The sequence below is a fragment of the Bufo gargarizans genome, chromosome 5 (assembly GCF_014858855.1).
Source record: "Bufo gargarizans isolate SCDJY-AF-19 chromosome 5, ASM1485885v1, whole genome shotgun sequence".
Taxonomy (NCBI): Eukaryota; Metazoa; Chordata; class Amphibia; order Anura; family Bufonidae; genus Bufo; species Bufo gargarizans.
The window spans coordinates 236,495,743-236,519,944 of NC_058084.1; the positions used below are offsets into that span (position 1 = coordinate 236,495,743).

The 24,202-nt window shown below is 41.5% G+C and overlaps 1 protein-coding gene across 4 annotated transcripts in view; it reads right to left on the reverse strand.

Moving 5' to 3' along the window:
- The window catches only part of TRIO (trio Rho guanine nucleotide exchange factor), a 584,493-nt gene that overhangs the window by 332,925 nt on the left and 227,366 nt on the right, over positions 1-24,202 (reverse strand). For all 4 annotated transcript variants that reach the window (XM_044293534.1, XM_044293537.1, XM_044293535.1 and 1 more), the window contains exons 19-21: positions 16,019-16,133; positions 11,886-12,001; positions 10,405-10,527 (exon numbers count right to left, since the gene is read on the reverse strand). In XM_044293534.1, coding sequence (XP_044149469.1) covers positions 10,405-10,527; positions 11,886-12,001; positions 16,019-16,133 — 354 coding nt within the window. The remainder of the gene's footprint in view (positions 1-10,404; positions 10,528-11,885; positions 12,002-16,018; positions 16,134-24,202) is intronic.

A 24,202-nucleotide genomic window follows, 5' to 3' on the forward strand; every position in this document is an offset into this window, starting at 1 on the left:
CCGCATCTGACACGTTTATCTGAAGCTCCTTTTCCCACGCCTTTAAGTACAGAAGCTTCTCAGGAGTTTATGTGAGAAGTAGCTGGGAGTACAAATACGACAGTATTTTCGGTGGGGGCCTAGTGGAAGATAGTGAAAGATTTTCTAACCAAGTGGGGTCTAAAGCTTCCTTAGTGTATTCTTTCATATAACCTCTACAAGTGATGGTCAGATCTCTTATAGCTAGCGAGTTCCTGTAGGATCTCGGAATTTTCTCCAATAATTCCTGAATGAAGGAGTCAAAATCAGTTGACTTTCGCAAGTTTGAGATTCTCATCTCCGTGAGATTATACCAACACTGTTGACTTACATTCCTTTTACCTCTCAAAAAGTAAGGTAGGGCGGAAAGAGGGGCTAGTGGGAAGAGTTTATTCTGATGCATCAGGAGTCCTGTTGTATTCTGACAATAAGAAAGCATAGTATTAGTCATTTCAGATGTGACCAAGGGCTTCATTCTGTTTTTGCTTGCAACCCACATGTACCCTGTGGCATTCGTGCCCATAAGACTACGCTCAATGTCTACATGTAATTTGTTATTGGACAAGTCCGCTAGTTCGGTCCATCTTTCTAGATGTATTGCATGATGGTAAGTCTTCAAGTCGGGGAAAGAGAGACCTCCCTCCCTCCTCCTCTTGATAAGGAGAAGATAAGAGAGACGTGGCCTTCCGCTAGCCCACAAAAATTTAGTAAAGAGCCTCCTAAAGTCTGCAAAAAGCCTGTCGGGAATTCTTATGGGCAGACATCTTAGTACATATAATATCTGTGGTAAAGCATATGTAGACAATATGTTTTTCCTTCCTAACCAAGACAGAAATGGGATTTTAATAGAATTGAGATAGGTCTTAATCTTCGCAAATAAGGGGGGATAGTTCAAACTATAGAACTGCTGGGGATCAGACGGCACTTGGATTCCCAGGAATTTTATAGCTCGTCCTAGCCATTGGAATGGCGAGAGTGGGATTAGGTCTTTTGCTTTTTTCTTTTCTATGGAAACATTAAGTATTTCAGATTTCTCATGGTTTATTTTGAAATTGGAGATTTCTCCATACCTTTCAAGTAATACCATAATTTCTGGCAGAGCTTCTTCTGGGTTAGTGACCAATAGTAAAAGGTCGTCGGCAAAAGCCGCTACCGAGTGTGTGTATCTCCCTATCTGTAGGCCCTTAATTTTGTCTGAAGCTCTTACTTTATTTAGAAAAATCTCCAGAGCGAGCACAAAGCGAGTAGGAGACAGGGGGCACCCCTGACGTGTCCCGTTTTTGATTCTGAAGGGAGCAGAGAAGTACCCATTAGCTAAGACTTTTGCTGAAGGATTTCCATACAGAGTGAATATTGCCTCGACGAACGCGGAGGGGAAGCCAAAATGCAGGAGAGCATCTCTCATGAATGACCAGCTTACCCTATCAAAGGCCTTCTCCGCGTCCGTCCCTACAAGCACCAAGGGAATCTTTTCCTTTCTAGCGTAATGGACAGCATGAAAAATCCTACTTACATTATGTCTACCTTCTCTGCCCCCCACAAATCCCACCTGTTCCTCTCCAAGCAGATGAGGCAGAAACTTGGCCATCCTTCGGCTAAGAATTTTAGCCCATAACTTCACATCCGCATTCAAGAGCGAGATGGGTCTGTAACTCCCGCATCTGCTTGGATCTTTCCCCTCCTTATGAAGAACTACTATATGGGCCATCAGGGACTGTGAGGTAAGAGGAGAACCTCCCAACAGCGAATTGCAAAGCTTAGTGAGTTGAGGTATTAATAGCTTCTGAAGTTTTTTGTAGTATATTATGGGAAGACCATCTGGCCCTGGGCTTTTACCAGAAGGGATACTCAGTAAACATTCCCTCACCTCTTCTTCCGTGATGGGAGACATTAAACTATTTACCTCCTCAGGGCCAAGTTTGGGGACCACCACCGAATTGATGAAAGCTGCAGTTTTCTTCTGTTTATCCTCAGCATCTATTGTTTGTAAATTATACAAAGAGGAATAAAAGGACGCAAATTCATCTGCTATTGCTGGTGTAGAGGTCAGGGACTCACCCTTATTGTTTTGAATGCGTGCAATATGTGTTTTTTCCCTTTGACCTTTTATTAATTGCGTCATCAATTTTGAACCTCTGTTACCATGTATATAAGTCTGAAACTTCGACATCCTGAGCATCTTTGCTGATCTAATATTTAGGAGATCCTTAAGTCTAAGACGTAATTTGATTATGTCTTCGTGAGTAGACTTAGAGGGGTGACTTTTATTAAGGTTTTCCAGCACTGATATTTGAGCTATCACTGAGTCTACCTCCTTCGTCCTCTTTTTACGTACCCACGACCCTAGGGCAATCAGCTCCCCTCTAACAAAGGCTTTGTGTGCCTCCCATGTGATAGGCGTGGCTATCTGTGGGTCATTATTAATCTCAAAAAACATATTTAATTTCTCCTCTATCTGTAGTCTGTGCTTAACATCTTCTAAGAGGGTCTCGTTGAGCCTCCAAGTCCAGGATTTGGGAGGAGCTCCAATGAAGTGAATTCTCAACGAGACTGGTGCGTGGTCTGTGACAGTGATTGGTCCTATGCTCGCTGTCTCAATTCTATCTAAAAGATGGTTTGATAGATATATGTAATCTAACCTCCTATATGTGCCATGCATTGCCGAATAAAAAGTGTAATCTTTTCCCTGAGGGTGAAGCACTCTCCACACATCTGAGACCTGATGAGCATCTAAAGCTTTCTTCAGTTTTCTAACTTGGGGAGCTGAGTGTCTAGGAAGCAGAGATGTGGAATCCAAGGGGTGATCCAGAGCCAAATTAAAATCACCTCCCAGCAAAAGAGCACCTTCCCTAAACACATGTAATTTCTGTAAAACCTCCACTAACCATTTGACCTGGTTCATGTTAGGAGCATACACGTTTGCCACTGTAATCTTATTACCAAAGAGTGTCCCCTTCACAAATACAAAGCGTCCTCCTGGATCCACTGATTGCGTCTGTACTTGAAAAGGTAGACCCTTCCTGAACCCAATAGAGACTCCCTTGGAAGCTGATGTATGTGTACTATGCGTCCAAGAAGAAAACATATTAGTGAAAAGTGAGGGTATTCTATTATGCCTGAAATGAGTTTCTTGCAAAAGTAGAATATCTACTTTCTCCTTTTTTATCATCTGGAAAACTCTGCTTCTTTTTTGTGGCCCATTTAAGCCATTCACATTAAGAGATGTAATTTTCAGGGGATCCATTTCTCTATCATATATGACTTATCTTGTAATAAAGGCCATTTTCCTTCAGCTAATACCATTTTCCCACCTTGCCGGGTATAACCATAAACATGTGAATAAAACACAATAACATAAACTATTTTTACGGAACAAAGATTCCTAGCAGCCCCCCTCCCACTCTCCCCCACACAGAATCCAGACATGTGAGAGAGTAAGAGCGGGGAAGCTGACCCTCCATCACTAGAGGGATAGAGCCCATCCTCCAGTTAGAAGATGACTCTTGTGGGTGGGGGAAGTCTGTCTAAGAACCGACAGAGAAGGTCGGGCAATTAACATGACATGGGAGAGTTGCTCTTTAAGGACACTTGACAATTGTCTCTCTGTATAGTGAATCAGTACCTATAGTCACACTAAGCTACGAACATGCCTAGTTACCTAAATATCTCTGGTACTCAAACATTTTGTCTGATTACTATGCTAACATTACAACATCTTTATAGTATACTCAGCATAATCTTAGCGCATATTATATCACCTGTGGTCTGACAAGCTCACAAACGGTTGTGCACTTGCACTTCATCCTGTGCCTTATACAATTATCTTACCACAAGCGAGATAGTGAGGTGAGAGGACTGGGTATGGAAAGTAAGGATGGGAAGGATGGGGGGGGGGAGGGAGGGTAGGAATATGGGGGAAAACATTACATAGAACATACTTAATTTATTAGCGACTCTATTCCCTCTCACCCCTTATACTTATGACATTAAAGTCCGTGACTTAACATCGTAGAAGAAGATAAGACTTCAGGTATCGCCATCGAACTCCCTCCTCGTGACTCCGTTCCCGCTCTTCTTTCTCTGCCTCTGGGCCTTATTCTGTCTCCCTGGAATCCACGATGGAGGTAGTGGCAGCGGTGGTACTTCTGTGACCTCCTGGACAGTGTTCCAATCTTGGATCTTAAGATCTCCAATATCTAAGAGATCATAAATTCATCGTAGGTCACTATAAGATCTAAGAGTGAACTTCTTGTTGTCTGGCGCATGTATAAGAAGCCCAAATGGAAATAGCCAGCGATACTGTAGTTTCTTCTCCTGCAATACTTCCAGCAGTGGCTTCAGCGCTCTTCTCTTGCGCAGCGTGACTGGGGAGAGGTCTTGAAAAATGGCTACCGTAGCTCCCTCAAACTTCAAAGAAGTTTTGCCCCGGGCTGCTTTAAGGATACACTCCTTAGCCTTGTAGTTAATTAGCTTACAAATAATGTCCCTTGGTGGGTCTGCAGGGCCAGGTGGCGGTCTCAGTGCCCGATGAGCTCTCTCCAGAGAGAAATCTTGAATCGTATCCTGTCCAGCCAGTGCGGTAAAGAAGGCAAGTAATGCGGCTTTAATGGCGTCCGGCTTGATGCTTTCAGGAAAGCCTTTGAGTCGGAGGTTGTTCCGTCGGCCACGGTTATCTTGATCTTCAGCTGTGTGTACAGCGTATTTAGATGGGCTTGAGTGTAGTCCAGAGAGTGAGATACTGCTGAACCAAACTCTATGATGGCGGACTGTGCAGTTTCCACCGTTTCCATCCGTTCTCCCATATGTTGGAGATCTTTCTTGTATTCCTTCAGTTCCTGCACTATCGGATCCAGTGCTTCTGCTAGAAGTTTCCTCATAAATGGTCTGGAGACCGGGAGGTGCTCTTTCAAAGATGGAGCAGTCGCTTCACTGTTATCACCATCTTCCGAATCTGAGGCCTCAGGCTGTTGTTCAGGGTCTTCTGGCGGCGCCATCTTCTCTGTCTTCTTAGCCTGCAGTGCCAACGTCTTTTTGACAAATTTATCCAGGTCTCCCTGGCTTGAGGTAAGCTTCATGTGTGCCGAGTTGTCCCTAGACTTATCTCTCAAGGGTTTACCCATGTTTGCTGGTGAATAATGCTTATAATGCCCTTTTCTCTCTCAGCCTGCAACAGAGCGAGCTAACTTGCTGCCATTCCGCTCTGCCGCCAGGCTCCGCCCCTCTTTTGGCGATTATCTTATGTATGGTCTAATTTTTTGCGGGATGAGATGGCTGTTTTATTGGCATTATTTTGGGGTGCATATGACTTTTTGATCGCTTGCTATTGCACTTTTTGTGACGTAAGATGACAAAAAATTGCTTTTTTAAAACCGTTTTTATTTTTTTACGGTGGTCACCTGAGGGGTTAACTCATGTGATATTTTTATAGAGCCGGTCGATACGGACACGGCAATACCTAATATGTATACTTTTTTTATTTATGTAAGTTTTACACAATGATTTCATTTTTGAAACAAAAAAAATCATGTTTTAGTGTTTCCATAGTCTAAGAGCCATAGTTTTTTCAGTTTTTGGGCGATTATCTTGGGAAGGATCTCATTTGTTGCGGGATGAGATGACTGTTTGATTGGCACTATTTTGGCGTACATACGACTTTTTTGATCACTTTATTACCTTTTTTGGGAAGTAAGGTGGGCAAAATTTCAATTTTCTCATAGTTTTTATTTTTTTATTTTTATGGCGTTCACCGTGCGGGGAAAGTATCATGACCGCTTTATAGATCAGGTCGTTACGGACGCGGCGATACCAAACATGTGTAGGGAATTTTTTTCATTTTTAATTAGTGATAAATGTGTTTTTTGATTTTCACTTTTATAGCATAGATCTGTTCAGCACCATGGACAGCAGGATGCCTCAGCAGGCGTCCTGTTGCCATGGGAACCTTCCCCGTCTGCCACAACTTCGCAGACGGGGAAGGGTAAGGACTGGGGCTTTGGGGGGCTGCCTGGGGGCTCTCTCCCTCTCCCATCGGGGGGCTGCAAAGGCACAGCAGCCCCCCGATGGGAGAGGGAGGGAGCCGCATCTTACTGTTAACTCTTTCCACTGCATCTCACAGGCCAGAAGCTGTATGAGTAATACACAATGTATTACTCAAACAGCCAATGCATTCCAATACAGAAGTATTGGAATGCATTGTAAAGGGGATCAGACCCCAAAAGTTGAAGTCTCAAAGTGGGCCAAAAAATAAAGTGAAAAAATAAAATAAAGTTAGAAAAGTTAGAAAAATAAAGTTTCCCCCAAAAAAAATTAAAGTTTCAAGTAAAAATAAAAAAGTCATTTCTCCCAAATAAAGTAAAAAAACATTGGTAAAAAAATAGAGGATAAAAAAAAAGTTGACATATTAGCTAATCGCCGCGTCTGTATCGAACGGCTCTATAAACATATCACATGACCTAACCCCTCAGATGAACACCGTAAAAAAAAAGTGTGCTAAATAAAAAAAAGTTTACAACAGTTAGCGATCAAAAAGGCGTATGCCCACCAAAATAGTACCAATCTGACTGTCACCTCATCCCGCAAAAAATGAGCCCCTACCTAAGACATTCGCCCAAAAAATAAAAAAAAACTATGGCTCAGAATATGAAAACACAAAAAAAAAAGCTGTTATTGTGTAAAACTTAAGTAAATTTTAAAAAACGTATACATATTAGGTATCGCCGCGTCCGTAATAACTTGCTCTATAAAAATATCACATGACCTAACCCCTCAGGTGAACATCGTAAAAAAATAAAAATGTTGTAAAAAAAGCCATTTTTTGTCACCTTACATCACAAAAAGGGTAATAGCAAGCGATCAAAAAATCATACACACCCCATAATCAGTGCCAATCAAACAGTCATCTCATCCTGCAAAAAACATACCCTACCCAAGATAATACCTCAAAAACTGAAAAAACTATGGCTCTCAGACTATGGAAACACTAAAACATGATTTTTTTTGTTTAAAAAATTAAATCATTGTGTAAAACTTACATAAATAAAAAAAAAAAATAGTATACATATTAGGTATCGCCTCGTCCATGACAACCTGCTCTATAAGAATACCAAATGATCTAACCTGTCAGATGAATGTTGTAAATAACAAAAAGTAAAACCGGTGCCAAAACAGCTATTTCTTGTTACCTTGCCTCACAAAAAGTGTAATATAGAGCAACGAAAAATCATATGTACCCTAAGCTAGTACCAACAGAACTGCCACCCTATCCCGTAGTTTCTAAAATGGTGTCACTTTTTGGAGTTTCTACTCTAGGGGTGCATCAGTTGGGCTTCAAATGGGACATGGGGTCAAAAAACAAGTCCAGCAAAATCTGCCTCCCAAAAACTGTATGGCATTCCTTTCCTTCTGCCCCCTGCTGTGTACCCATACAGCAGTTTATGACCAGATATGGGATTTTACTGTAAACTACAGAATCAGGGGCATAAATATTGAGTTTTGTTTGGCTGTTAACCCTTGCTTTGTAATGGGGAGAAAAAATATTAAAATGGGAAATCTGCCAAATTTTTTAATTGTATCTCTAGTTTCTAGAATGGGGTCATTTTTGGGTGGTTTCTATTATGTAAGCCTCACAAAGTGACTTTAGACCTGAACTGGTCCTTAAAAAGTGGGTTTTTGAAAATTTCTGAAAAATTTCAAGATTTGCTTCTAAACTTCTAAGCCTTGTAACAGCCCCAAAAAATAAAATATCATTCCCAAAATGATCCAAACATGAAGTAGACATATAGGGAATGTAAAGTAATAACTATTTTTGGAGGCATTACTATGTATTATAGAAGTAGAGAAATTGACACTTAAAAATGTGCTAATTTAAATTAAAATTTTCCAATTTAATTGAAGGACAATATGTGACGAAAAACCCCAGAATGGCGTGGATAAGTCAAAGTGTTTTAAAGTTATCACCACATAATGGGACACTGGTCAGATTTGCAAAAAATGGCCTGGTCCTTAATGTGAAAGTGAGTCCGGTCCCTAAGGGGTTAAGCTAAAAGGGGTTGTCCAGGTTACACACATTCATGACCTATCCCCCACCGATCAGCTGTTTTGGGTACCACAGCACCAGAATCTCTACTTGTACAGGGCACAGCTCTGTGTAGTGTACTGGCTGTGCCATGGTACCAAATCTCAGCTCCCATAAAATATACTAAGTACTAGGGGTGCACCGAAATTTCGGCGGCCGAAAATATCTGTTTCTGCCGATATTTTTACATATCGGCCGGAAATAGCGGGGAGGGACTGGGAGGAGGAGCTGGGGGCCGGTGCGTTCACTGTGCTCCGGCCCCCAGCTCCAGTAGTTATAAAATGTTGTACAATTAATACAGATTCTATTCATGAGGCCCCCCTCTGCAGTATTACATTCAATACAGCCACATCCTACTCACAGGGCTGTGCTGGCCGGCCGGGCAGACGAGCGGCAGCGTCACGACTGACGTCACATGCCTGCGCCGCCTCCTTCATTCAGAAAGTAGGCCGGGCACATGACGTCAGTTGTGACGCTGCCGCTCCTCGGCCCGGCCGGCCAGCACAGCCCTGTGAGTAGGAAGTGGCTGTATTGAATGTAATACTGCAGAGGGGGGCCTCGTGAATAGAATGCTTATTAATTGTACAACATTTTATAACTACTGGAGCTGGGGGCCGGAGCACAGTGAACGCACCGGCCCCCAGCTCCTCCTCCCAGTCCCTCCCCGCTATTTTCTATTAATTGTACAATAAGGGGGGGGGGCTGTGGATGGCACTGTTATGGGGTGGGGGGCTGTGGATGGCACTGTTATGGGGTGGGGGTCTGTGGATGGCACTGTTATGGGGTGGGTGGGGGTCTGTGGATGGCACTGCTATGAGGTGAGGGGGTCTGTGGATGGCACTGTTATGGGGTGGGTGGGGGTCTGTGGATGGCACTGTTATGGGTGGGTGGGGGTCTGTGGATGGCACTGTTATGAGGTGGGGGGGTCTGTGGATGGCACTGTTATGGGGTGGGTGGGGGTCTGTGGATGGCACTGTTATGGGGTGGGTGGGGGTCTGTGGATGGCACTGTTATGGGGTGGGTGGGGGTCTGTGGATGGCACTGTTATGAGGTGGGGGGGGTCTGTGGATGGCACTGTTATGAGGTGGGGGGGTCTGTGGATGGCACTGTTATGGGGTGGGGGGTCTTTTAAAAGTATTTGGGCAAAAAGGCAGTTTCGGTTTCGGTCAAGGGGTATCCTGAATTTTCGGTTTCGGACCAGAATTTCCATTTCGGTGCACCCCTACTAAGTACTTACAACTAAAAACCCCCAGACAAAGGCACTGGCGAAAAGCCCATTAGGAGTGGTGAGCGAGTGTATTCTATTTATAGTTCTCTGGGAACTGTCATTACATTTAATAGGGAAACTGGTCTTGTATATAGTCGATTATCTGTGATAGTTAGATTTTTAGCACGCATTTGGCTTATATGTGGAGTTTTTAATGAGCTATCAAGATAGATTTTGAGTCTGACTTTCTTGGCCTAGCCCCTTTTTGGTCTTTGGTGGTATTGTTGCATGTTTGAAAGGAGTTGCTTGAGGTAAGAAAATTATTGTTGATTTAGATGGGTACATTATGAATGCTTCCCTGTACAGTGTTTGTGCTACAGAAGCTTACGACAAGTTTGTTGGCTAACAAGAGCCATCAACTATTTCTACTCATCTCCAAGATCTACAAACAAATAAAGAGGAAAGTGAAATATGTCTAAGAAAAATTAGCACTAACAGCACCATACTACTGACAAAATCATAGGCATTCTCAAAGCCAACCATTATTATGCCATTAAATAGAACAACTTTCCATACAATTTGTATGAGAGAACTGTCTGTAACATAGCTTGAGAATAAACAGTACCCCCAGAGCTAATTCAGTGCCTGAAATGTCAAACGGCATAAGTGTGACCACTGAGGCCAAGGATTGGCTGTAGAGGTCAGGTGAGAGATGCACATGATGTAAAGGTTGCAGTCCCAGCAGGGACCAGAGCACCGAAGCCTGACTGAACAGATTAAAGATTATATCTTATTTTTATATCACTGTCTACTGTTTGCCAACTCCCTGAGAACCCCTTTAAATAACTGTACATTTATAGAATAAATATTAAGTATGGGTGTTACTACTTACTATTTGCTCTTTTGGTTGTACAAAACAAAAATAAAAATTGGACTGTATTTGAAAAACATTGAGCATGCATGCATCAGTTCATAGCTTACAGTAGGGGATTTTCGTTAGGAGACTGCACAGGTAAACATCTTACAATCACTATCATATTTTTATTTTATTTTATTAAGGACGCTTTTCTGGGGGTGGGGGAATAAACATAACGTTTATATGTACCTTGGCAGTAATTTGAAACTCTTCATGTTCTTTTAACAGCTCCTGAGTATGCTGTACAGTAGACCCTGTTGATGTATGAGTGGATAAATAAAATTCACCACTGTCATGAATCCATTCAAGGGCCTAAAATAACAAAAAAAAAATTGTGTCAAATAATAAAGCGACAGAGACAGAATTAATATAGTGTTTGAATATTTGGGCAGTTAACAAGAGCCATATAAGAGATAAATGTGTGAGATTGGAATAGCTCTTTAAAACATACCCAATAGAAGAAAACATAAAATGCCGATTAACATCCAGCCATTATTGCCCTTCATTTTGTTTTTGCTTTTACACATTATGTCACAGTTTTACCCTGGTTTTTTAAATCTCCTGCATTGACGGTAAAGCCTGGTCATAAATTAGACACATATTCCGGTAGTCCATGCGTCTAACAGAGTGCTGGCGTTGCCTAGCCTATAAGACTCATTGCACCGTTTAGGCACTCTCCATAATGAGCTATAGGATCCCCTGAATCCTGGTCTAGGCCACTCATCCAGTAAGCCAGTACCCTCTGCTCTGCACTGATTGGGACAACCAACCAGAAACAGCTGTCTGCAGATTAGGTTCTGGCTTAATTATTATCCAAAAAGGTCGAGAAATGACTTATAGGATAGCTACCTTACATCTAGTGGCATTAGAGGCAGAGCTTGTCAGGAACTCATTTGCATACCCTCTTTCCAGAAATCCCAGAGGAACATTGCCTGGACTATAAGACTCCTTACACCATAAGGAGATGTAGTACCCCCTAAACCCGATCACTATACAAATCACTAATGAGACTGCGCATGGAATATGAGATGCAGTTTTGGCACCATTGTATAAGAAAGTGAAAGCAGAGACTGAGAGGGTTCAAAGGAGGGCAACCAAAGTAATAAATATAATTAACTACAGTATCCAGGAAGATTAGGGTTATTTTGTTTTCCCCCTTACATTACCAGGGAAATACATTCATATGCATCTCATTAAAGATGATATCAAAATACATTTTAATGAGTCTTGTTTATTATTCTAGTCTCATTTATGCCAGAATACACTATATTTTGCATTAGATGGACATTTTGCACATTCTACACAAACAGCAGTTAGCACTGTTGTCTTGATGCACTTGGCTCCTGGAATCGTTTTTACCAACTACATATGCACTGCAATTTGAATGTTCTTCCTATGTTTGCATGGGTTTCCTCTGGCTGCCCTGGTGTTCTTAGTCTCAAAGCCTACTGTTGGATTAATTAGCGCCTAATTGTGGACAGAAACTGATGCACATGGTGATGAGATGCAAACAGCACTGCAGAATATATTGGTGTTACACAAGCAACAAAGAATAAATAACGTGATATAAAAATACAATGCAACAATGTTAAGTAATTGTATATAATTAAATGCCAATAAAATCAATTCCGCATTTAAAAAAAATGCATAAAAGATTGAGGACAGCAAACCTGTTTTGCACTTCTTTCAAATACTACATATTGCTGACAGTGGTCAAGTCGTCTTTTCCTTAGTGTCCAATAATGTAACACTCTATTTTCTCTTTGAAACAACTCATTTAAGATATCTGAAAAATATTAATCGTAACAATATTATGACAACAATATACTGCATAAACAGAAAGATCATAAATAATTATGCACATAAAACCTTCTACTCTCTTGCAGTACTGATATCTACTGCAGGCCACAATACTTCAAGGAAAATAGTCATCAAGCAAATGCATACATTAATATTACACTAACTAGTGATGAGCGAAGTTCTAAAAAATTCCAATTGGCTGCCTCGCCGAATTGAACAAAAAAAATAAATAAAAAATTGAAAAATTACTTAGTCACGAAGCACATTTCTTTGTAAATAGCAGGTACAATAACAAGGAACGGCGATTGCGCCACTACCCATAATTGAACCTCTCAGATGCTGCTTTCATCGCTTATTGCGGCACCTGAGATAAATATTAAATCATTTTAGGGGGTACTTACCTCATCCATTTAATTGTGAAGAAGCCGCCGCAACAACAATCTTGCTTGATGATCTAGTGTGAAATCTCGAACGGCAAGTGATGAAGTCATACGTCACAGCGCACAAGATTTTGCATAGGATCTTCAAGCAAAATGGCCGCGGTGGCCCATTCACGCTCAAACGGATGAGGCAAGTGGCAGAACAAAATGTGAGGAACGGAATGGATCGCAGATCCTGGACCAGCTTTTCTCAATTGTGGAAAAAGGGTTACGAGATATAAAAAAATAAAAATAAAAATAAAAAAAAATAAAAGAAGAAGTCCTGCCACTAGCCACTATGGACTCTGCTTAGCCTGCAGTGATAACATCACATCCATTGTTTTAATAACCTCCAAGGCCAATCACCGACCTCATCGGTCACTACAAGCTCAGAAAAACATTTAGAGGGTGAGTAAGGGTTTTTGTTTTTTCATGCCATCCTTGCTGGGCTCCCAATTTTAAATATTCTTGGACCACCACTTTAAAGGGGTTCTCAGTCTTTTAATATTGATGACCTATCCTCAGGATAGGTCATCAATATCAGATCGGCTGATCAGTAAATCAGATGTTTGAGGAAAAGGCACTAAGGGCTCTTTCACACCTGCGTCCTTGTCTTCCGGCATAGAGTTCCGTCGTCGGGGCTCTATGCCGGAAGAATCCTGATCAGTTTTATCCTAATGTATTCTGAATGGAGTGAAATCCGTTCAGGATGCATCAGGATGTCTTCAGGGCGCAATAATTTTACCCTGAGTAGTGGTGCCAATGTTCCCAGCTGGTGTCTATTTTTATAGAGAATGCACTGATGGGAGGTCATAGAGGGCTTTTAACTTCACACAGATTATTGCTGTAAAAAAAGGTCTGGGAGGACCAAAATGTTGGAATACAGATGCATCTCAATAAATTAGAATATCAATAAAAAGTTAATTATTTCAGTAATTCAATTCAAAAAGTGAAACTTATATTACATAGAATTATTAAACACAGAGTGATCTATTTCAAGTGTTGTTTTAATGATGATGATTATGGCTTACAGCTAATGAAAACCCCAAAAAGTCAGAATCTCCAAAAATTAGATTATTATATAAAACCAATTAAAAATCTGAAATGTTGGCCTACTGAAAAGTATGTACAGTACATGCACTCAATATTTGGTCAGGGTTCCTTTCGCAGTGTGATATGGCGGTGATCAGCCTGTGGTACTGCTGAGGTGTTATGGAAGTCCAAGTTGCTTTGATAGTAGCCTTCAGCTCATCTGCATTGTTGGGTCTTGTGTCTCATCTTTCTCTTGACAATAACCCATAGATTCTTTATGGGGTTTAAATCAGGCGGGTTTGCTGGTCAATTAAGTACAATGATACAGTGGTGCACTCCCAGAGAAAAGGAAAGAAACTATAGCCGTCTACCAGGAAATTTTAGAGCACTTCATCCTTTCCCTCTACTGACTAGCTTTATGGAAAAGTTGATTTAATTTCCCAGCAAGACATGGCACCTGCCCACACTGCCACGGTATTACTACGCTTGATTAGCCAGACACTAGCCTGACCTAAACCCCTACGGGCTATTGTCAAGAGGAATATGAGACACACCAGACCCAACAATGCAGACGAGCTGAAGCTTTCTATCAAAGCAGCCTGGGTTTCCAAAACACCTCAGCAGTGCCACAGGATGATCACCTCCATGCCATGCCACATTGAAGCAGTAATAAAGTCCGACCAAATATTGAGTTTATATACTGTACATGCTTTTCAGTAGGTCAACATTTCTGTATGTTAAATATAAAAAATAAAAAAAATGTTTTATTGGTTTTATTTAATATTCTAATTTTACTTTTTATTAGCTGTAAACCATAATCATCAACTGTTTTGCAGAGTCCAGCTCGGGCAGAAGGAGAAGGGGGGAGTGCCTGCTTTAGCTCCTCATATCACCTTATTGGTAGCAGCTAGAGACATGGGCCTGGTCTTGTTTGAAAGTTAGCACTCCATAAAACATGGCTTTCATAAGACCAAAATGATAGCATTAGCAGATCAGCAGCAGGGGATATAGCTGTTAGAAATAGAGACAAGAATAAACAGCTTTTACCTTCCCTTTCAGCTGCATTCGCTGCCTTCCGATTTCTAACAGCGACATCTTCCCAGGTACTAAGATTTTGGTATTGTTTGAAAGCTTGGAATGCCTCCCAATCCAGAGATATGAGCAGTTAAAGCAGCCACCCCCCCCCCCCCCACCCACCCCTCCTTCTGGAGGAGGAGGGAGCAGCTACAGAGCTGACAGGCAAGCAGGAGGAAAGGAAAAATAATAAAACTGTATAGAAATTTGTCATTATCATCATTTTAGTGACTGATTTTTTTTCATCTCTCTCCCTAAAATTATATAATAAAAGTTATTTAATACACTATTGACCCCTCAAACAGGTTCCTTAAAAACCGACAACTCATTGCGCAATAAAATAAAATAAAAAAATAGAATGGGAAATTAAAAAGTTATGACTGCTGAAACACAAAGGGGGAACATGTTACTGGTCCTTAAGAATAAAATTAATTATGCGAATAAAGGCTTAAAAATGCAATTGTGTCCCCTGAGTGCGCTGGCAAGAACTGCGTCCTCAATGTGAATGTGAGAAGTTAAAGGCTCCATTCACAGGAACAGGTGACGACCCATTCATTTTCAATGGGGCCGGAAAGTGCTGTCCGCACCCGTGGATCTGCAATTCCGTTACCGAAAAAAAAAATAGAACATGTTCTATTCTTGTCCACAATTGCAGACAAGAAAAGGCATTTTCTATGAGAGTGACGGCGATGTGCGGTCCGCAAAATGCGGAACGCACATTGCCCTTGTCCGTGTTTTGCAAAACACACACGGACGTGTGAATGGACCCTTAAAGAAATAAATGCATGAAATATGTCACTATGTATGTAATGAATCTATATAACATGAGTTTCACTTTCTGAATTGAATTACTGAAATAAAAGTTTTTTTATGATATTCTATCATTATTGAAATGCACTTGTGTTTTATAGGTGGTATAACTCCATGGGTTGAATCCCTTTGGCAAATACAAAACAGTTGATCTGCAAATTATCATCGTAAGGCTTTAAGTGGGAGACGCTGGCCACAAAAAAAAAAAAAAAAATATATATATATAAACCATGTGCTATACTTTATTTGTGGTGGTTCACTTTATAGGAATGAATAATCCGCTGCGCTTTCCTGTACAGTAAAAAGAAGGAATGCCGGAACATATCACAGTAACAAAGGACTATAAGGACACATTTTTGACCTCTGTCGGGTGAATCACGGATGTGGCACGCTCATCCATTTGGCACATGTGCCGAGAGTTTTGCACCAAATGCATTCAACTGATTGGGGCATTAACATAACCTCTTTTCTAAAAGATATAGTAAAATAAATGGCATATTTTTTTAGAAGGAATTGAGTTATCAATATGAAGAGCCCTGGAAAGTAAACACTAGCATAAACAAAGTTAAGCAACTGCTTATGGGAGCACTTTTCTTTGTGTATCAAGGCCCATGTGTACAAAGTCTTGTATGAGTTCATTAAAACTCGACCATTGGAAGGAAACTTGCTTTTTACTTGTTGCTCCGGAGCTTTGACATGTGAAACCATCCCTGGCATGTTTACACTATTTCTGTGTAAGTATTTCAAAAAGACATCAGCATTCCTTCGGGCCAAAGTGCAAGCCTAAAAAAAAAAAAAAAAAAAAAAAGAAAAGTCAGCATAATAAAACATCTAAACAAAAACTGCAAAAGCATCTCCAGTATCTTATTGTCAGTGTAGGCAATCATTAAATTAAGATTTTTTTTTTGGGGGGGGGGGCTGTACTGCATTTGGGTGGGAGGAGGAGGGGGGGGGGGAGCAGTGTCATTACATCTGGAAAATATGCACAAAATACCAGCTTAATTAGGGTACATTCACAAGACGATATGCATGTTACGGTCCACAAAATGCATATTCCCAAAATACAGATGACATCCCTCCATGCTGCATCTGTCTTTTTGGCTGTTTTTTTTTTTTTTGAGTGCCCATTAACCTCAATGGGGCGGTGAACCACAATTTGCGCCCAAGTATAAGAAATGTACAGACATATGGAAAGCACACATGTGGTTTGTGTGCTTCCCACATCCACATGTTGGTTACGTAAAAGATAGAACATGTCCTATACCTGGCCACACAATGCAGTTCAAGAACTCATTTAAGTAAATGGGTGTACAAAAAAACAGATGCAACATGGACATCACACAGAAGTCATCCATATTTTTGGGATCTGCGTTTTGGGGACCACAAAATACTACTACTGATGTTAGGAAAGCTACAGCAGTTCTCTTTACTATCATGTACAAAGAAGCTGCAGGTGAGGCAGTAAAGTAGTCTTTCTTGGCTCACCTGTCCCTCCAACTCCTCTCAGCCTGTCTATTTCTAGAAACCTTCACCTTTACCTCACTCAGCATGCCTCCTGAACTATTGCTCTTTATTATGAAGATTTATATATGCTCCCACATTGTCAGATGTTAGATATACATTCCTTTTTAGACTCTTACTGAATATCTGGAAGGCTTTTTTCATAACTACCATATTCTTTAGACTATAAGATACTATTTTAAGAAAACAAGGCATACATCCTTTGCTTCCACGCCCCCTAAAAGCTTGGTCAATGACTTGGCAGTGCACTGGTACTCTATGATCAGCAAAGGGTGGAAGGGAAGTTTAATGCAAGTACATAGGGCATGTTTAGCAGTAAATAATTTCTCACCCAGAGGTACACTACCCAAAAGTGGCCTCTGAGAGCCTTTTTATATCACCCTGAGAACTGGCGCCAACGTTCCCTGCAGGAATTCATTTTATTGGGAAAGCACTGAAGGGTGGTCATGTTATGGGGACTTTCAACCTGTCCCATAGGTTACTAGTGCTGTGTATTTAATAAGCAATCAAAAAATCACATGTTCTAAGTCTCCTTGTGAGACTAATAAATATTGTTAAACATATACTCTTAAGTACTGAAAAATTAAAACTAATAGTGTTATTAGGGGGAAACAAAAAATTTGTATTGTCATATTCATATTAAATCATACTTCAAGATTATGAGGTTGCATGCTACTCTGTAAAAAACAAGGCCCTTTTTTGTTCTTCCTGCCTCCCAAAGATGATAAGTAGTGAAAACGTTGTATGTACCACAAATTAGTACTTATGTCCACAATGCAGTGTATAATGTTCAAGCAGCCATGCTGCTTCTTACTCTTGTCCCAGGGATTACAAAATTGCTTGATGCTGGGGAACAGCAGGAGCTACTGGATATTAACAGATCAGCTCAGCAAGTCTCCAGAGTTTTAAGTCACGTAATTGGGGATAATGTGTCAACCCCAATTACAGGGGAAATCCACAATTAAAAAAACTAAATTTATGTTAAAACGCCTCGTAAAAAGGTCTTGCGCTGCCTTGTTCGGAGCAGAATGTCTAAAATGAAATACATTTTTTTTTAAAGACAAAAAATTAAAATGACGTCACTATTAGCCAACACAGTAGCTTCTATTCCACCCCTATAATGACCCGTACTTTAAAGGGAACCTGTCACCTGGATTTTGTGCATAGAGCTGAGGACATGGGTTGCTAGATGGCCGCTAACACATCCGCAATACCCAGTCCCCATAGCTCTGTGTGCTTTTATTGTGTATAAAAACCGATTTGATACATGTGAAAATTAACCTGAGGTGAGTCAGAGCTTGAAAATATGACTCTTCTCTGGTCACACAAGTAAGATATGACTCTTTTGTGTTAATTTGCATATGTATCAAATCGTTTTTTTAACACAATAAAAGCGCAGAGAGCTATGGGGACTGGGTATTGCGGATGTGCTAGCGGCGATCTAGCAACCCATGTCCTCAGCTCTATACCCAAAATCCATGTGACAGGTTCCCTTTAAAATTATGAAACTATTAATACTGCAAAATATGCAGTAATAGAAAAATGCCCATAACATAACAAACATGTAGAACAAAAACAAGGTGTGCTCCATGTGAAGGCTGAAAAAACTGTGGTACTGCACTCAGCTAGGGGTGTTGTCTCAGGCACACCTACGTAGAGATGTACAGTAATTATAAACAGAATTCCCAACTACTGTTTTGGATCAGAACCATCAAGGCCCGGGCAAGCAACAGAGGACATGTGGAAGGCATATGCAGAGAAACACAATACTAAATTTTACTGGCTCTGTAATCGAGGAGCAGGGGGGATTATATTCATGCATACCATTTCCCAAAAAATAGTAAGTAGGCCAATTAGTCTTTGAAAAGCATTGTTTACATTAATGATGCTAATTCTGGAAGAAATGTAAACAAATTTAATCTACCCCTTGATGAAAGTGCCAGTTCAGGACTGACTTTCTCTGCAACTCACTTCCATGTAACAGAAAAAGGACACAAAAAGGGACACAATTTAAAAAGTAAGGTAAAAGTAAGAAAAAGATTAAAGAGGCAGGGCTCCAGACTAAAAAAATAAAAAATATATCAAGGAGCCATTGGATCCTAACCTGGAAATTTTGTCACCAAATTTAAAATACATATATTTGCAGTATAATTGGAAAAAATAAAAAGTATTGTGATACTCGATACCACGTGAAAAAAATAAAAACACCAAAAAAGACGCGTGCATTCCACATTTTATGGAACGTCTGGACCACAATAGAACAGTCTTAACCTAATTTTTGTGGGGACAAGGTGAAAAAAAAAATGGCAAATTGCACGTTTTTTTCTTTTTCTTCTGTTACAGCATTTACCGCATAGGAGATATTTTTGAATATTTTAATAGTTCGCACTTTTTCGGGTGTGGCGATATGTAATTTTTTTTATTGTTTATATATTTTATATATTTGGGTGATTTAAACTTAATATTTTGGTGTTTTTTGTATTTTTTTTTTTTACTTTTTATTTAATAACCATTTCCCCCTTAGGGGTTAGAACCTGGGATCTTTTGATCCCTTGTCCTATTCACCCTGATAGATCTCTATCAGGGTGAATAGGACTTTACATTCTCCCTGCTGCCCTGTGCTTTGTGCACACAGCAGCAGGGAGCTGACTATGGCAGCCAGGGCTTCAGTAGCATCCTGGCTGCCATGGTAACCGATCGGAGTCCCAGGCTTACACTGCTGAGGCTCCAATCGGAACTGCCACTGCCACTAATGGTTATAATACTGAGGGGGTGTTGGGGGGTTGCGGTGCACTGCACCAACAATTAGTTTATGCCTAATACAAAGGCTGCGCTGCCAGACATATCCCATACCCGGCACCCAGCCTCTATGACTGCATGCTGCGATCCACCGCTATTAACCCCTCAGGTGCGACACCTGAGGGGTCAATAGCTGCGGATCGCACCGCGCAGTCATAGAGGCTGGGTGCCGGGTTTGGGATATGGCCGGCACCCGCAGGGCAGTTGTATTAAGCATAAACGATATTCATTGGTGGTGCCGTGGCCACAGCCCCTCCCCTCCTTCCTCCCTGCTATCAGCCCATTGGTGGCAGCGGCAGCAGCGGTGCAGGGGGGAGGGACTGCCTCCTTCTCCCCTGTGTTGTTGAGAAGAACATGGCACGCGCTGACAGCAACACGTGCCATGTCAGTTTGTGAAAAAGGCAGAGCAGCGGTGGGTCTAGGCGCAAACAGCGACAAGACTACAAGGTCTTGTCGCCATTTAGCAATTCTAAGTCGCATTCACAACCATTTTGGTCACCATCTGGAGCCCCGAGAGGACCTTTCATGGGTCCAAACATTATAAACTAAGTATCAGGATATATAGGGCATAGTAAAGGGATCTAACTGCACTTACTATTTTTTCTGGGCGCCGCTCCATTCACCTGATGTGGCCCCCATTGTATTCTCCCGCCTGGTATGCTATCATGTCCAATCGCAGCAGAGAGCGTCACAGTCAGGGAGGAAAGGGAAAAAAAAACTAGAAAAAAAACCTCACCTTCTCCCTGGCTGTGACGCTCTGCGCTGTGATTGGACAGCGCTACGGCTAGGGAGACGCCCACGGAGAAAGACTCAGTCTCCTCCTCATTGCTCCGATGCTAAAATTAGCATACTGAGCGGGATAATACAACGGGGGCCACAGTGGGAGAACGGAGCAGCGACCAGAAAAAATAGTAAGTGTACTATGCCCTACGTATCCTGATACTTCGTTTATAATGTTTGGACCCATGAAAGGTCCTCTTTAAAAAGCGTGAAGCGTAAATAATAAACATTTTTCCTTTTTTTTTTTTTTTACTTATTCCTAGGCAAAAACAAAATAAAAAATGCTAACAAAAATAAAGCCCCCCCCCCCCCCCCCCCAAAAAAAAAAAAGCCATTGCTTTCAAGCCTGCATGCGCTAAAAGTCAAAACTGTAGCTAGGTATGGATATAGACAGGCCCTACATAGGATGGATACGTTTAGGATTTTGTTGATTTGATAAGAGAGATCACTGAACATAAACTGGTATAATTAGTAACGTATCCAAAAACAATCTTAAAGTTCACTGCTTGTGCGGATACTAAAAAATAAATTAATAAATCTTTATTGGCTATTCGTATTAAAACCTTCACATGGTCAAAAGTACCCTTTGTATCCCAGGCTCTAGCATCTAGAATGCTGTTAACCCTTTATTTTTGTTTGTCAGAAGGACTGTCATATCCATGCAATCATCCTGACTGGGTATTGTTCAGCATCTAGAGGTCTAGACAATTGTAGATCTTATTAGGACTATTCACTAGTTTTTAAATAAGTGTTGATCTAAATGTTGCTAGGTCATTTCTATCTAAATTGCTCGACGTGTTTCTCCAGCAACTGCTGGATCATCAGGAGCTCAAGATGTACTCAGCGACCAGCTCTTATTGTGTAGGATCAACAAACTGTGTCCAATAATGCCCCAATGAGAATACTGCGGCTATTATATGGACACACTGTATCAAATTCTATGCATTACAGATGCGCCAAATAAGAATCAAATGTGGCCCCCTCTGGTGGTGTGAGGTCACAATCAAACTGCTGAAATAGGCATATGTGCGATAAGCGCAGTCGCCTCTGAGGGTGAGAGGCCACGTGTCTTATTGCATTATTTGCACGTGGAGCCCAAGCGCAAACCATTTCTGATGCTGAGTGGCCGCGCGTCTGGCACAGGTATACAGGTGACAGAGAATACACATTTTTACAAAAACAGAAAAATCCAGGGAGCTGACATGCCCCTTGCAGATGAGCATGTGTGGATTAAGTCCGGATGCATTGCGTTCAGTGAAAAATGCGATTTCGCAAACAAAGTTTCATCTGCTATCACGTTCAGTTGTTATCGCGTGGGTGCAATGTGATTTAATTTGTTTTGCATGCGTGTGATAAAAAACTTAAGATATACAAACAACATCTTTTAGCAACCATCCGTGAAAAACGTATCGCATCCGCACTTGCTTGCGGATGAGATTTTCACAGCTCCATTTACTTCTATGGGGATAGCGTTGCGCGAAAATCGCAGAATATAGAACATGCTGCTATTTTCACACAATGCACAAGTGATGCGTGAAAACCAACGCAAATGTACACAGCCCCATTGAAATGAATGGGTACAGATTCCGTGCAGGCACAATGCGTTCACATCACACATTGTACCCACGCGGAATACTCGCTCGTGTTAAAGGGGCCTAAAGGGGTATTCCCGTTATAACAAGAGATAGGGACTGATGAGCAGGGGTCACGCATGCATGCCGGCGCTCCATTCAACTCTGTACTCTGCTATATCTGGAAGCTCTACAAAGAGGAAACATGAGCACCTGTTTTAGTGATAATCTGGGGCCTCAGCGGTTGGACCTCCTGCCAATTAGCAACATATACCCTTAAAGGGACACTGAAAGTCCCAATAAGCATAACTATCTATAGATATATGCACATGTCTTCTAATGTGTATTAAAAACCTATAAGTATAACCCCTGTCCACCTTATAAATACAGCAAACTCATGTTTTATAACCTGATGTAATCACTCTTCTTTCTGCCCAAGGGGCAGCGTTTCAGCTTCACTTGTGCCTAGCCAGCCGCGCCCCAACCGCCGTTTTGAAGCGCCGCCCAGATCATCAATATTCACTTCGCTGGGCGGCTTCTGCTGTCCCCGACGTTCTGAGATCCTGCGCATGCCCAGTAGAAAGCTATGGGATCTCAGAACGTCAGGGACAGCAGAAGCCGCCCAGCGAAGTGAATATTGATGAGCTGGGCGGCGCTTCAAAACGGCGGTTGGGGCGCGTGTGGGCAGAAAGAAGAGTGATTACATCAGGTTATAAAACAGGAGTTTGCTGTATTTATAAGGTGGACAGGGGCCATACTTATAGGTTTTGAATACACATTAGAAGACCTGTGCATGCATATACACTCACCTAAAGAATTATTAGGAACACCATACTAATACGGTGTTGTACCCACTTTAGCCTTCAGAACTGCCTTAATTATACGTGGCATTGATTCAACAAGGTGCTGATAGCATTCTTTAGAAATGTTGGCCCATACTGATAGGATAGCATCTTGCAGTTGATGGAGATTTGAGGGTTGCACATCCAGGGTATGAAGCTCCCGTTCCACCACATCCTAAAGATGCTCTATTGGGTTGAGATCTGGTGACTGTGGGGCCATTTTAATACAGTGAACTCATTGTCATGTTCAAGAAACCAATTTGAAATGATTCGAGCTTTGTGACATGGTGCATTATCCTGCTGGAAGTAGCCATCAGAGGATGGATACATGGTGGTCATGAAGGGATGGACATGGTCAGAAACAATGCTCAGGTAGCCAGTGGCATTTAAACGATGGCCAATTGGCACTAAGGGGCCTAAAGTGTGCCCAGGAAACATCCCCCACACCATTACACCACCACTACCAGCCTGCACAGTGGTAAAAAGGCTTGATGGATACATGTTCTCATTCTGTTTACGCCAAATTCGGACTCTACCATTTGAATGTCTCAACAGAAACTGAGACTCATCAGACCAGGCAACATTTTTCCAGTCTTCAACAGTCCAATTTTAGTGAGCTTGTGCAAATTATAGCCTCTTTTTCCTATTTGTAGTGGAGATGAGTGGTACCCGGTGGGGTCTTCTGCTTTTGTAGCCCATCCGCCTCAAGGTTGTGCGTGTTGTGGCTTCACAAATGCTTTGCTGCATACCTCGGTTGTAACGAGTGGTTATTTCAGTCAACGTTGCTCTTCTATCAGCTTGAATCAGTCAGCCCATTCTCCTCTGACCTCTAGCATCAAAAAGGCATTTTCGCCCACAGGACTGCCGCATACTGGATGTTTTTCCCTTTTCACACCATTCTTTGTAAACCTTAGAAATGGTTGTGCGTGAAAATCCCAGTAACTGAGCAGATTGTGAAATACTCAGACCGGCCCGTCTTGCACCAACAACCATGCCACGCTCAAAATTGCTTAAATCACCTTTCTTTCCCATTCTGACATTCAGTTTGGAGTTCAGGAGATTGTCTTGACCAGGACCACAACCCTACATGCATTGAAGCAACGTGATTGGTTGACTAGATAATCGCATTAATGAGAAATAGAACAGGTGTTCCTAATAATTCTTTAGGTGAGTGTATATAGATAAATATGCTTATTGGGCCTGTCAGTGTCCCTTTAAGGCTCATGCACACGACCATATGCATTTTGTGATCTGCAAAAAATACATACGACGTCTGTGTGCACTCCGTACTTTTACGAAACAGCTGGCCCCCAATAAAACAGTACTATCCTTGACGGTA